The sequence below is a fragment of the Pristis pectinata genome, chromosome 25, assembly GCF_009764475.1.
Source record: "Pristis pectinata isolate sPriPec2 chromosome 25, sPriPec2.1.pri, whole genome shotgun sequence".
NCBI lineage: Eukaryota > Metazoa > Chordata > Chondrichthyes > Rhinopristiformes > Pristidae > Pristis > Pristis pectinata.
Genome location: NC_067429.1, coordinates 13,053,152 through 13,067,917, shown reverse-complemented (window position 1 = coordinate 13,067,917; position 14,766 = coordinate 13,053,152). Strand labels below are relative to the sequence as shown.

The window sequence follows — 14,766 nt, the reverse complement described above, 5'->3', positions numbered from 1 at the left end:
GGCCCATTTTAGTGGGCAACACACATGCTGTTCACATATCCCGCGTCCATTTCCAAAGAACAAAGGTCAAAAATATGTAAACATGCTATTGATGCACCTAGTACCAAATCTCAATTGGTGATTGGGTTTACAAAAAAATTCTACTGCATTGTGCACAAAACCATTGAGTAATGAAATAGAATTCCCAGGCCAATGTATTTTTGCCTGTTGCATTCATGGGCAATGCAAGGACAAACATTTCTGCCTTAACTTCCCTCAATGCAGTTTATGCAAGCTACCTAGTCTTTAACACAGAAAGCAGTAAAGACACTGTATGTGTGTGGTGGGGGAGATATGAAGCAGAAGTTTGAGGACTGAAAAACAAAGTACTGGAGAAATCAGTGTCAGGCTGAAGAGAGAGGGCTAACAGGTCAGGTCAATAATGAACTTTCATCAAAACGTGAAACACGGTAGATTTTGCTTTTGCAGAAGCTTGAGGAACCCCTGGAAAAAGACAATTTTAGGCTCCATCTTTGCTTGTTATTATAATCAGCATTATCACTCTTTAATTTCAGTACAGCTGAAAATTTGGATTCTTAAAAATATAACCATTTATAAGAACAGCATCACAAAATGAATCAAAAGAAAACACCTATATCTTACATACAAGTCTCCAGTACCTGGGCAGTTAGTTTCACCATCTTCCAGTTTTCTCTTCTTAATGTTGCACTGAAATTAGTTAAATAAATATTTTAAGTCAAATTCCAAGATCCGGGAAGGATTAAGTAGGAAGTGAAGCTAAAGAACATTACAGTTAACAAAGCTATGGGACTTGAAACAAATGCTTTAGTGACCTAAAAGTTATGGGTGAATTATTTAAAAAAATATAATGAAACAAAAAAAGAGCATGCAGACATAACAGTTTTCCTTTAAATGAGATTATGAAAAATAGGAACAGCACCAGGCCATTCAGATTCTGAAGCTTACTCAATATGATGACTAATCTTGAACCTCAACACCATTTCCATGCTCCACATCCCTTGATTCCTCTAATTTCCAGACATCTATTGATCTTTTTTGAATACAATCAATGACTACAGATTTACTACCCTTGAACACATTTTTCCTCATTTCACTCCTAAACAGCCTAAATCTTTTTCTAAGACCGTAGATCCTGGCTCTAGACATCCTCAACCAAAGGAAACATCTTCCCCATAACTACCCTGTCAAGCCTCAGTTTTGTCCATTTCCATGAGATTACTTGTCATTCTTTTAACCTCTGAAGAATAGAGTCCTTTCCTACTGTTTCTCATTATGCAACAGACCTGCCACACCAGGAACTACTCTGGCGAACCTTCAGTGCGCTTCCTCTAATAATTATATCCTAAATAGCACATTTAATTCAGAAAACCACCACAAGAAGGTTCATGAGAACATAATCAAACAAAATCTGAGACTGAGCCACAAAAGGAGAGATTGGGGCAGATGGCCACATGGTCTGGTCCAAAAGGCAAGTTTTAAGGAGTCCTTTGAAAAGTGAGATAGGCAAAAGTTTGAAGAAAAAAAAATTCCACAGCTTAAGGCCATGGCAGTTGCCAGTGGGATTGCATATAAATTTACAGTTGAGCAAGAGGCCAGAAGTGGAGGGGCAAAGACTACTCAGTAGATTTCTAGGTTAGAGAGAAGGGCAAATCATGGAGGGATCCGAAAACAACACTGAGAATTTGAAGAGAGGCCTTAGTTAACTGGGAACCAATGTGGATTAGGAGTCACAGAAGTGGTGGGAAAGCAGGAACTGGAGCAAGTTTGGACATGGGTTTTCTCTGGATGACCTTAAGCTCATGGCCAAAAGGACAAGGGAAAAAGTCAGGCACAGACAAGCCTTAAAGGTTACAAAACAATGAACAGCTTTTGGGAATAGATTAGCCAAAATAGAGGTAACAAAATAATGAAATGAACAACAGGCAAACTGGAAAATAAAAACTAGATTGTTCTTTTTTAATGTATTGTAATTGTCTTTTACAGATCCTCAAATCCATTTTACCTTACCATCTGGCTCTTGGCTTTTCTCAGCTCATTCCAAATGTCCTTGCATTCTAGTCTTCTCTTGTAGTTTTGAATATAATGATCAAACTTATATTTACATGACACTTTCCATGAATCAACGGTATCACAAAATCTTTTGCACAGGATGCTTCAATTGCAATGCATAAACTTCAAATGTACACAGGATAGACAAAATGGGCCAGTTGGCCATTTTTTGTGCAATTTCAGCCAATGCAGTACTCTCTGAAGAGCAATTACTGTTGCAAGACTAACAAATACTTCACATGTGCACACACTGCATGGCTGCACAGGGAGCAAACACCAGGCATCCATTTTTGTATTGTGTGACCTGCCCTTGACCGGGATAATGAAAGAACCCTCTTCCTTTTTTATGAATAGAGGCATACTATCTAGTATATCCACCAACGGAAACTGAACAGGGCTTCAGTTAAATCTCATTTAAAAGACAGCATCTCTGGCAATGTCAGACTCTCTCACTGCAGAGATCCATTATCTGATTGAAGGAGACCATATCATACAAAGTCAAGGAGGACACCATCACTAAATGCTTGCCCCACCCCTGCCAAAAAGTCTTTCCATGAATTCATTTGTCATCTATGTCTTGCTGTTCACATGCTCTGCCCTTAACCCATATAAGAAATTAGACCTCTTCAAATGTTAAAAATTATCCCAAAAACTTGCATTGTCTCAGCAAGCAGTAACTAGTTCACCCACTTTCAAGTCTTTCACCCAGAACTTCATCCCTTAAAGCCCTACCCAACATCACATTTTTGAAAAGATTCTGAACAAGTTTCTGTTTCTCTCTCTGTGGATGCCACTGCATGTGCTGGAAATTTTCTGCACTTATTACTAAAAACAAAACCTCTTCAGTCAATTCAAGCCTAAAGGTTAACAAAACTGATTGTGGACGTCAGGTAGGGGAAGTCGGGAGAACACACACCAGTCCCCAGTCCTCATTGAGGGGTCAGCGGTGGAAAGAGTGAGCAACTTCAAGTTCCTGGGCGTAAACATCTCAGAGGATCCATCTTGGGACCAACACATTGATGCAATCACAAAGAGGGCACACCAGCGGGTCTATTTCATCAAGAGTTTGAGGAGATTTGATATGTAGAAACTCTTGCAAATTTCTACAGATGTACGGTGGGGAGCATTCTGACTGGTTGAATCACTGCCTGGTATGGAGGCTCTAATTTACAGGATGGTAAGAGGTTGCAGAGGGTTGTAGACTCAGCCAGCTCCATTATGGGCACAACCCTCCCCACCATCAAGGATATCTTTAAGAGGTGGTATCCATCATTAAGCACCTTCACTATCTGGGACATGCCTTCTTCACGTTACTACCATCAGGGAGGTGGTACAGGAACCTGAAGACCCACACTCAACATTTTAGGAACAGCTTCCTCCCCTCCGCCATCAGATTTCTGAACAGTTCATGAACACTATCTGTTTATTCCTCTTTTGCACTATTGACTTATTTTTGTAACTTACAGCAATTTTTATGTCTTGCACTGTACTGCTGCTGCAAAACAACAAATTTCATGACACATGTCAGTAATAATAAATCTGACTCAGATTCAACCATACAGGAAATATCCCTGAACTTCCATTTGTCTGACTGATTGCTTCTTGTTTGGAGCAAGCTCAATATCATCTTCCTCCTGTGGTTTGCCTGTTTGCTGTCTGAAGGAAAGACTCCTAAAGATCTTCATTAAAGACTGCTTGCAGATGCTTCAAATGAAAATGCTTGCCTTAAAAAGGAAGATTCAACTGAGACTTTATTACAGCAGAAACAACTTTTTCTTATATGACAGGCAGCATTCTTGTGCTACTTTTTTTCTCGTTTTTATTTACCAGGAAGAATCCCGTGAAGTTTTATACCAATCCCTAATTCCGTCTTTTCAACAATGTTTAAGCTTTGTTAGAGAAAATTCCACTCCAGTACCTTTCAAAATTCTACATACAGCCCCACCAATAATGCTCACTCTTTTCTAACTTTAAAACGGTTTTAGTAACTCTTGCTACATTTTATCCCTATCTAGCCCAACTACCATTTTAAGCTCCTGATAGTCTTAAACATACATCTCAGATCATTTTGTTCTCCCCCCTAGTTCTTCCTAACTCCTAAAATGGTCGTATGATTAAGGATTAAATGTTTCTGAATAGTATTATTTATTCTAACAGCCAAGATAAATGAACTGTGGCAATTTAGGAAGGTGTTGCCTTACTAATTTACAATCTTCACCAAGAATTGGTTTTAATATGCTAAGAATTTGATTCCCATATTATACATTAAAACACACATCTGGCATTATCTAAATCCAGTAGTCTGCATTGGGATACACTGGATAATTCCAGGATTTACTCAAAAGCAAAATACTCATTTCACTCACTGAACAGCCAATTCCAAATGCACTCCTATGTCACAGTTCCCTATTGAAGTAATTTCTTGCTCAATCAAATTTATTGCCTGCTGCAAGTTATTATTCAGGCCAATATAAAAGTAAACAGTTACTGAAAATTATTTTAAACAGTTCTTAAACTGTAACACTAAAATTGTTTAAACAAAGTGTAATTTATGTCCAGCACCAGCTAATTGTTTCACAGTTTGGACTATAAAAGGGATAATTAAATTAACACAAAGGCACATCTGTCAGATTAAACCTCTCAGCTTTAGTAAATCCAATAGTTTTGGCAATGATAAATGGAAACTTGTGTCAGACTTCTAAAATGCTTGTGAATATTGCCAAGTTTATGACTGGAATGGTAAATGTTCAGTTGTTGCTAGGCTCCAAATGTTTCTTCACATCAATTTCAGTATCTTCGCTCCTATCTTCAAGTGACTCCATAATCTTATCCCATGCACTACTGCTACTTGCCCCTCATCCCATTCTACTATCCATTATGGACAGATGCACTTTCAGTATCACCCCCTTACTCCTCACATATCCCTCTGCCTAATCAATTACCTCCCGTTTGTTACAGCCTTCTATTGATTTTTGTTTCCAGTTATTCTGTTATCTCAATTTTATTCTACTTATTCTTCTTTCCTGCTTGACTTAGAAAAGCTCTTCCATTCAGACAGCAGGAGAAAGGTTCCCAATGTGAGGAACAGTGTATAAATGCGATTTCTTATAGTTAGTAACACAAGTAACAGCAAAGCACACTTTGAGGCAGATTACCATATTATGATACTTTGTGTCCTTAGAAGAATTTACATTCCCAAATTGTTTGGAAATACAAATCCACTTCTGCAATTTGTTTGGTACATTTTCTTAATTTTGCTCTAGAATTGTGTGGAATATCTTGGCTTCCATGTGGTACTGAATCTAGACCCCAATGTTGATAGAAATGTGCTTGGTTCCAACACAAATGAGGGGATAAAATATTTTTTTCACTGATGGCTGGCAAATCCAAAGAGCTGCTCTGAAGCTTGTTGAAACAATGAATAGTTTTAGTTTCCATTACACCTCACCCAGAATTATGTTAAAGCATTCTTAACATTCTAAAGTGTTTCAAAAGGAACAATAAGCAATAGAAATATTTATTCGAGCTCTTCTTTGAAGACTGCATCAGTTGAACTCTAGTGCACTGCATTCCGTGTTCACAGTGTGGTCTCCTCTACATCAGAGAAACCAAACACAGATTGAGTGATTACTTTGTGGAACATCTGCGTTCAGTCTGCAGCGGCAACCGAGCATCTCACTGCTTGCCATTTTAATTCCTCATCCCATTCCCACACTGACCTATCGGTCTATGGCCTCCTTTACTGTTACAATGAGGCCCAATGCAAGTTTGAGGAACAGCACCTCATCTTCCATCTGGGAATGTTGCAGCCTTCTGGACTTAATATTGAATTCTACAACTTTGGGTAAATTTATTTCTGTTTGTATCAGTCATCCATCTGTGACATTGGCTCAACTTGTTTGTTGCTTCCTGTCTCACCCCCCCACCCCCTTTATTTCCCCCCTGGAAATAGAGGACACATCCAGCCCAATTTGCCAGGCTCGTCCCCCTGCTTTACATATTCCAACTCTTACGTTCCTTTGTCTTGCTTCCTTTGTCAACATTCTCACTCTCTAACTGCTCCCATTCGCTCAATGACCAGATATCTTATTCCCTTGTCATCCTGGTTTTACCCCCCAGAGACAACCCCTCTTCCACCCTCCCTGCAGCTTAACAAGCTCCTTTTAGTCTCCTTCCCAGCTCTGACGAAGAGACTTCAACCCAAAATGTTAGCTCTGTTCTGCTTCCCACAGGTACAGCCTGACCTGTGGAGTATTTTTGGTTTTTATTTCCGTTCAAAATTTGGCTGTTACAGTTTTCTTATCAGTAAAACATTGCATATAATGATAATAGTTGAAAAGTATGGCTCAGGAGAGATTCCAAAAAGCAGCACAGCACAAGGGTCATACATCTTGAGGTGCTTTGGTTTCAAAGTTCCTGCTTATCTCGTATTAAATATAGACCCATGAAGCACATTACCTCTGATGTTGGTTTTACTTTGAAACCAAGTTGTTCAATACAAAAAGAATCTTTAAGTTACAACATTACTTTTAAAAGTACAGCTCACATCCCAAATGGTAGATCTGGATCAGTGTACCAGCTTTAACTCATGTAGTTCATAAGGAATTCTATAAGATTTACAGACATAGTGGGCAGAAATTACAGGAAAGCTGCAGATGTTGATATAAACTGGTGCTATTAGTGGAGACAACAAGAAATACTTATTCACTTTGTTCGGCAGCCAACATTTATATCCTGGTGCAAATAAAACATTCTTTTTGTATATATCCAGCTCGGCTACGCCAGACATAACTAGTTACCAGTTAGACTCTAAAAAGACGTATAAATTTTCAACTACAAAATTAATACAGCATTGCTTTGCCTTCAAAATACAACTAAAATATTACATATTAATTTTGCAAGCTTTCAAGATCAGTTGCGATTTACACATTGGCAGTCACAACCTGAAGATATCTCATGCTTTCTTTTACTGAAGTACTCACTGTACTGTCCAAGCCATCGTGGCTGTTGGTGAGCATTATAGGTTCTGGCACAGGCAAGTTGAGATCTGAGTGGATGGTTGCCAAATCTGAAATATTCGAGAGGGGTTCCTAGAAAGGATGTACCTCATAGTTAGTCAAATGATACTTGAACACTCTACTCAAAAGATGTGTCTTGATGTACAGGTGACTAATAAAGATATCTTATTTTATCAAATTCAAGGGCTCCACACAACACTGTGTGCAAAAACTAAGGACTTCAAATAGTTAAATTTAACACTTTCCTGGATTAGTTACATTGCCCAATTGAAATTATTGCATAATTATAGCACACAAATAAACAAAGTGAGGGGTGGGAAGATGGATAATCTCTTCACAAATTAACAAAAATTTCAACTGAAAACTAACAGGAAATAAAGGAGATTGGATTTCTACAGCACATTCACAATTCCAAGTACTTTAAAGTGCAGTCACAAATGTAATGCAGCAAACACAGTGACCAATATTCACACTGCAATGACCTACAAGTAGCAAAGTGAAAATGAAATATGTTTTTTTTAAAGTGGCAGTGGTTGAAATAAATCTTTTCTTCAATGTCCTCAAAGCAATTCCCATACTTTTCTGTGGAACTGTGTTTATGGATCTTTCAAACCAAGAGAGAGTGAGCAGATGGAGCCTTGATTTCATTTCACAGTGATTGCCTTTAACAATGCAGTACTTTCACAATAAAGCACTAAAACTTCAGCCTACATTTCAACAAGCACCAGAAGTGGAGCTTGTATCGGAGGGGTTTAAAACCCAAATTTGTCATACAAGGACAACAACTGTCACACAAAGCAAAAAGTAACCAATTTCTTAATCCCAGGAATAAGTCACATAAAGTGAACATAGATTAGATTCAGATCTACAATACTGTAGCCCAAATCCCTTTTTAAGTGTTGTCTTAAAATCAAAGACTCACACACCCGACAAACATTTGTGAATCATACCTTGAGAAAAGAATCTAGTTCCAAGAGCTTCTTTGGAAAGAAACTTGCAACCAAGTCTTCTGCCTGAAGTGCACATTTAAAATGTAAATAAGAAAAAAAAACATGAAATTGACTGTTTCCATAAGTACAATACTATATGATCAATGCACCTCCAACCCACAATAGACATAATCAATTCTATAGCCTTTTAAATAAAAATCGGATTTACATTAAAAAATTGAGCTCAGTTCATTCACTTACAGCTACAATAACTGTAACAGGCCAACATACTCAGATGGTTTAGTATTTAATATGGTAGTTGTGGTTCAACAGATGGAATATGTGAAACCCTAAGGCAGGAGACAAGCAACTTTATAAATACGAATTAAAAATTCATAGTACAGAAATGTTAAACAAATAATTAAATCGATTTCATTGCAAATATCAAATACTCCCAACATAATCATAACCTTTGGCCACAATATGAAGGGGAAAATTAAAATTACTTTTTGGCACCTAGATGCTGAGAGAAGACAAGATCACTTCCTTACAAGGACAGCAAGAAAGAACTGTCAAGCCAGTTTTTATTTTGGGAAACACCACAAAGCCTTCTTTTTGATAGCTAGTAATTTTGGACTACACACCATCTGCACTGGGGCAGTGGCCTTGAAGCACATGGTATAGCAACGGGCCATAGTAGCCAACCATGATGCCTATCTACGTTAATCCCATTTGCCTGTAATAAACCCGTATCCCTCTATGCCTTTCCTATTAGAGTACCTGTTCATACATCTTTTAAACATTGTATCGGCCTGCACCATCTCCTCATTCTAGATATTCACTGCCCTCTCTGTGGAAAAGCTTAACCCTCAGATCTCCTTCAAATTCTTCCCATCTCACCTTAAACTTGTGCCCTCTAAGTCTGGACTCCTCTGCCCTGGGAAAACGATACTAACTATCTATCCTATCTATGCCCCTCAATTTTATAAACCTCCATAGGGCCACCCTTCAGCCTCCTATGTTTAAGTGAGAATAAATTCAGCCCATCCAATCTTTCCTTGTAACTACAGCCCTCCATTCCAGGCAGCATCCTGATGAATCTCTTCTGCACTCTCTCTATCCCTACTACATTCATTCTGTAGTGTGGCAACCAAAACTGTACACAATGTTTTGCACAACTGCGACATGACATCTCAGCTCTTATACTCAATTAAACATAATCTTGCACTACTTTTTCCCTGAAAATTCACAAGACAGTAGCTGACAGTCACTGGACAATCATTCAGTTTCCTCTCTCCACTGGGAGGTGTCTGGCATGTAGTTAGTATTTCTCTAAAAGGACCTTCTCATTATCTGTAACTAAGAAAGACTGAGATGTGAAGCATTAACTCTTGTTTCTCTCCCCACATATACTCCTTAACCTGCTGAGCATTTCCAGCACTCTATGCTTTTATTTCAGATTTCCAACATCTGCAGTTCCTTGCTTCACAATTGCCCTCACATTTATTGCAACTATCAATTGGCTCATGCACATTTAAAAAAAAATCAGTGAGCATGTCATCTTTAACTAATTTCATATGCCTACTTGGAAGCTTAAAGCGGAGACCTGGTAGTTGGTTATCACCTTGCTTGGGAGTAAATGGTACTGGAATAGAATATAACCAAACAGTTCTGCGATTAGTGCTTCCAAAACAGATGCCGATATGTAAACCAAATTGCTTACTTACTTCAGCAGTGACTCGCTCCCTAAAAGCATCAACCTAAACAGGGAACAAAAAAAAGAGATATTTTATAATAACTAATCTGTAAATCATTTCACAGTATTGTCCATATTTTCAAACAGGAGACCTTTGATCAGATTTCTATCAAATTTCTGTCAATCTGGCATCAACTCTTTTTGGATCTGGCGGGAAAATTTATTAGTTTTACCCTTCACTTGGGTGACAATACCTTTCAGAAAGGAGCACAGGAGCGCCGTGCTGCAGGAGGGGTGGTGAAGAGGGAGTTCCGCACTGTCGAGGGGTGAGGTGAGGAGGGAGTGCTGTGGGAGGGGCGGTGAGGAGGGAGCTGGAGATTCAAACTTTGCCAGTGGATTAACCACACAAGATCTGAAAACACAAGCACATGTAGAAACTAAAAACTGTCACTGCTATACCACAAAATATAATAAATCTCACAACATCAGAACATGGAAGGCACTACACTTAGAACACAAGATGGAGCTAGTTCTACAGCAAGCCTAAATGACTTCCCAAAGAAAACTGAAGCATTTTATGAATCACAGTCCATTGGAAAAGCATCAATTGACCAAACAGTTGTTACATTACTTCAGGATATTAAATACTTGCGTAAGTTTACATAATACAATCCAGTTTGATTACAAAGGCTAACTGTAAAGCAACAGAATGATGCCAGTGACAACGAAGTATTGACAAAAGAAGTTTTTTTTTTAAAAGGAACATTAAAGCAAGCAAGTCAACAAAAGATTAAAAATTCTTTGGGTAAATGATACAAAGTCCTGTCCTGATGCAGGGTTTTGACCCGAAATGTTGACCATCCCCTTGGCTCCACAGATGTTCCTCCAGCTGTTTGTTTTTTTGCTTCAGATTCCAGCACCTGCAGTCTGGTTTCTCCTTTGGGTTAATCATGAATGGCGCTTTAAAAATGCGAGACATTGGGAGATGAGGAATTTTTTTCTAGCCAGTAGTTGCTGGGGAACATAGAGCCATGCAGCAACGAGCCAGGCCCATTAGCCCACCATGGCTGTGCTGGCCATCGAGTACCTAACAGTACTACTTCCATTTCATAGCACTTGGTCCATAGCCCATGTCTTGGCAATTCAAGTGCTTGTCTGGAACATCTCAAATGTGCCTCCACCGCACTCAGGCAGCACGTCCAAGATTCCAACCACCCACCGAGTGAAAAATTTCTTCCTCAATCCCCTTTAAACTTCTTACTCACTTACCTTGCACGCAGCAGGATACAAGTCCATTTGCCTTTGCTCTGCCCATCTTATTAACCAAACAATATCACACTGTAGTCTACGAGTATCTTCCCTACCATCAACACCACCAATTTCTATGCCAAGTACAAACTTACTCATCATACTTCCTACATTGTTATATACAGTAACAATTTGGATATCAAACTGTAAGAGTCCGGCACTGATCTCTGTAGCACACCACTGGAAACAGGCTTCCAATCATAAAAAGAACCCTCTACCATCACCCTCTGTCTCCTAATACCAAGCCAACTTTGGATCCAATTTGCCAACTTGCTTTAGATCCCATGGGCTTTAACTTTTTGGGATCCACCAGTTTCTTACATGGGATCTTTTTTAAATGCCTTACTGAAGTTGATTTAGACTACACCAACCACACTGCCCTCATCAAGACAGTTTGTTTCCTCACTGCTTGAAAATATTTGGATGTTCACATGAATTGTGACTTCTGGGGCTATGAACCAAGTGCAGGAATTAGCTTGGATAGCTCTTTGTTGATGGGCTGAATGGCAACTGTGTTGCAAATGTTTGATTCTTTGAATATTGGGAGAAGAAAACCACAGAATATCTTTTGCACACTTCCTTTTGCAGTCTGAGAACAAGCCCATTGCAAATCCTCTATTATGCCTTTTGTTTTAGAAACACTAACACAAATAATTCACAAGATCACGATTATTCGTTGCTTTGCTTCTTTGGTAACAACCAACATCGTATTGGGAGTTGCCTTCTTATGAAATAAAGAGAATGAAACTCCAAGCTCCTCATAAATAGGTCTGCAAAAACTTGTCTCTACATCCTAGATAATTTTCATCTTAAATATATTTAATAACTATATTTTCCAGAGACTTGTGAATAACAGCATCATACTAAACAAAACTGAATGCAAACAAACATTGTGCAAATTCATATTTTTGTAGGATACTAGAAAGGATATTATTTGTTTTATATTTATTTGGTGATTTGGGCATTGCTGGCAAAGCCAGCATTTATTGCCTATCCCTAAAAATCCTGAATCCATTTCAGATGACATTGATATGGGTCTGAAGTCACATATAGGCTCAAGCAGGGTGGTAGATCTCCTCTCCCTAAGAACATTAGTGAACCTGATCAGGTTTTATGACAATAGTTTTGTGCTCATCTTTACTAAGATTAGCTTAAAAAAAAAATCAGAGGAAAACAGAAGCAGGCACCTCAAACATGTCCCGCCATTCAATATGATCAAAATGACCAGGCTTCAACTCCTCTTCTGTGCCAGTTCCCCATAACTGTCAATTCTTAGAGCATTCAAAAATTTCCTCTTTAACTATCTCCAGTGGTTTAGCCTCCACAACCCACCAGGGTGGAGAATTCCAGAGATTCACCATCCTCTGCAAGAAGATATGCTTACACACCTTGGTCTTAAATGATTGTCCCCTAATCTTGTACCTATGACCCATTTTTTGAGACTCTCCCACTGCATTTCAACACGTACCCTGTCAAGTCCCCTTTGGACTTATGATTTGGTAAGATCATCCCACATTCTTCTAAACTCAAAGAATACATTTTCAATTTCTTTAGCTGCTCATGATAGGTCAATCCTACCCTTCCTGGAAATAGGCCAGCTCTTTTGGATTGCCTCCAATACTAGAATATCCTTTCCTAGAGGACCAAAACGGTGCACAATACTCCAGGTGTGGCCTTACCAACACCCTGTACACTGTAAAAATACTTCCTTATTTCTAAATTCCAAGCCCCTTGCAATAAAGGCCAGTATGTCATCTGTCTCCCTAACCATTTCCTGCACCTGCCTGTATAAGAGCACTTGGATCTCACTATACTTCATTCATTTGTCCAAAAAAAATCAAGACTTATGTACACATGGTAAGATTTTGTTTTGCTGAAATTCCTGAGCAAACCAATCCTGGCTGTATGGCTGTACTCACTATAATGAAGATGGTAATCTTCAGGCCAGATGTGATCAAGCTGCTGCACCATGACAAATATTATGGTGCCACTGATCCCATACATTGGAAATAAATGCAAAGAACACAGTATGTTAGAGTCAGAGTGATAGTGCACAGAAACAGGACCTTTATCTCACCCAGTCCAATGCCAACCATCTAAGTAATTATTCTGGAATCAAATATGCTATGCACAGTAATTGTAGTTAACTGTAATTAAAGTTATACAATTTATAACCAGAGACAGGCCATTAAGCCCAACCAGAAAATGCCCATGAGTCTCCTCCCATCACGTCTTATCTAACTCCACCAGCAGATACTTTGTTCATTTCTCAATGCACTTGTGTTAATGTTCCCCTAAGTTTATTTATGGTCTCAGTAAATTCACTATGGGAATTATTAGGCACAATTTTGTATTTATCTATACCCCCTACTGCTTTCACTTTGAACAATTCCTAACTTATCCTTTAGCTTATTCCATTCAACACACAGTACTCCGTCAACATCACCTAATCAATAAGCAACAGACCCATCAATTATCGCAATGGTGTGCTGTTCATTTGCCAAACCATACATCAAACTTTGTATTCCACCAGAAATTTACCTTTCAGATAAATATTAGCAGATACCTAACTCAATAACACCTCTGACCTCCTGCCTATGTTACTCCTGCCATCACTATCATTGATCATTTATTTCGCTTTCTTTTTCCCCTTTACTCTACTTAAATTTTCCAGTTCTGATGAACTAGCACCCACCCAAAACTCTGTTCCATCCTCCACAGATGCTGACTGACCTGCTCTGTATTTCCAGCAATTAGTTTTCGATCCATTGTATGGATGTCTCAGCAAGAAGTCAAAACTACCAATCCCTTCGAGCCTGAAAGATGCAACAACTTAACGTTTATGGATATGATTTAACAAACTTTACACGGGGGATGAGTGTTGCAATGAGCAGGAAACGCCTCAGGAACTCTGAACGTAGGGAGATCGAGTTAGTGAAGGGGAAAGAAAATTGAAAAGGTCTTATTCAAATGAGGCTTCGGTGCATTTAGGGCAGTATTGGATCACCAAGTGCCACATTTAATCTCAAGAACAAGCTGACAGTAAGTAGGCTGGCCCGGATAAGCACAATAAAATAACACACTAAAGTTGTGCTGGGACAAATTAGCCAACAATTTTAGAGATGTCTGATTAAACCGGAGGCACATGTCAGATGGCCCACAGGGACAGGCCGCTGCCGCTCGCTGATGGGAACCCAGGTGGACGGAGGAGGGCCGGGCCGGGCCAGCCCAGCAGCTTTCACCTGCCGAGGCCGGCCCGGGCCATCGCCAACCAAACGCATGGGAATTAAGTTTAAACTAAGCACGGCCGGGCCGGGCTAGGCCGGGGTGGGGGGGGGGGGGGGGGTCTCAAGAGCCCGCCACAGGCCAGCGGACCCCCAGCCGCCTGCTGTAGCCCGGGCCATTACCGGTGCCGGGTGAGGGCGGCCCCCCCGGTGCCGTTACCGGGTGAGGGCGGTCCCCCGGGCCGTTACCGGTGCCGGGTGAGGGCGGCCCCCCAGCCCCCAGGCCGTTACTGGTGCCGGGTGAGGGCAGCCCCCCAGCCCCCGGGCCGTTACCGGGTGAGGGCGGGCCCCCGGGCCCCGGGCCGTTACCTTGGTCCTGAGCGCATTGTCCAGCTTCAGCAGACCCGACATGTTGCAAACGCCGCGATCCTGCCGGCGGGCGCGGGCGGCTGACGTCACGCACACCGTCCTCCCATTGGCTGGCTTCGTGTAGCAAAAAAAGTATCAATGGCGCCGGAACC

General features: G+C 40.1%; 1 protein-coding gene across 1 annotated transcript in view; it reads right to left on the bottom strand.

The window, feature by feature from the left end:
* psme3 (proteasome activator subunit 3) overlaps window positions 1-14,699 on the bottom strand; it is a 30,691-nt gene extending 15,992 nt beyond the window's left edge. The window contains exons 1-5 of the mRNA XM_052038570.1: window positions 14,615-14,699; window positions 9,745-9,777; window positions 8,039-8,101; window positions 7,053-7,160; window positions 660-708 (exon numbers count right to left, since the gene is read on the bottom strand). Coding sequence (XP_051894530.1) covers window positions 660-708; window positions 7,053-7,160; window positions 8,039-8,101; window positions 9,745-9,777; window positions 14,615-14,656 — 295 coding nt within the window. The 5' untranslated portion in view covers window positions 14,657-14,699. The remainder of the gene's footprint in view (window positions 1-659; window positions 709-7,052; window positions 7,161-8,038; window positions 8,102-9,744; window positions 9,778-14,614) is intronic.
* Between the last annotated feature and the right edge of the window lie 67 nt (window positions 14,700-14,766).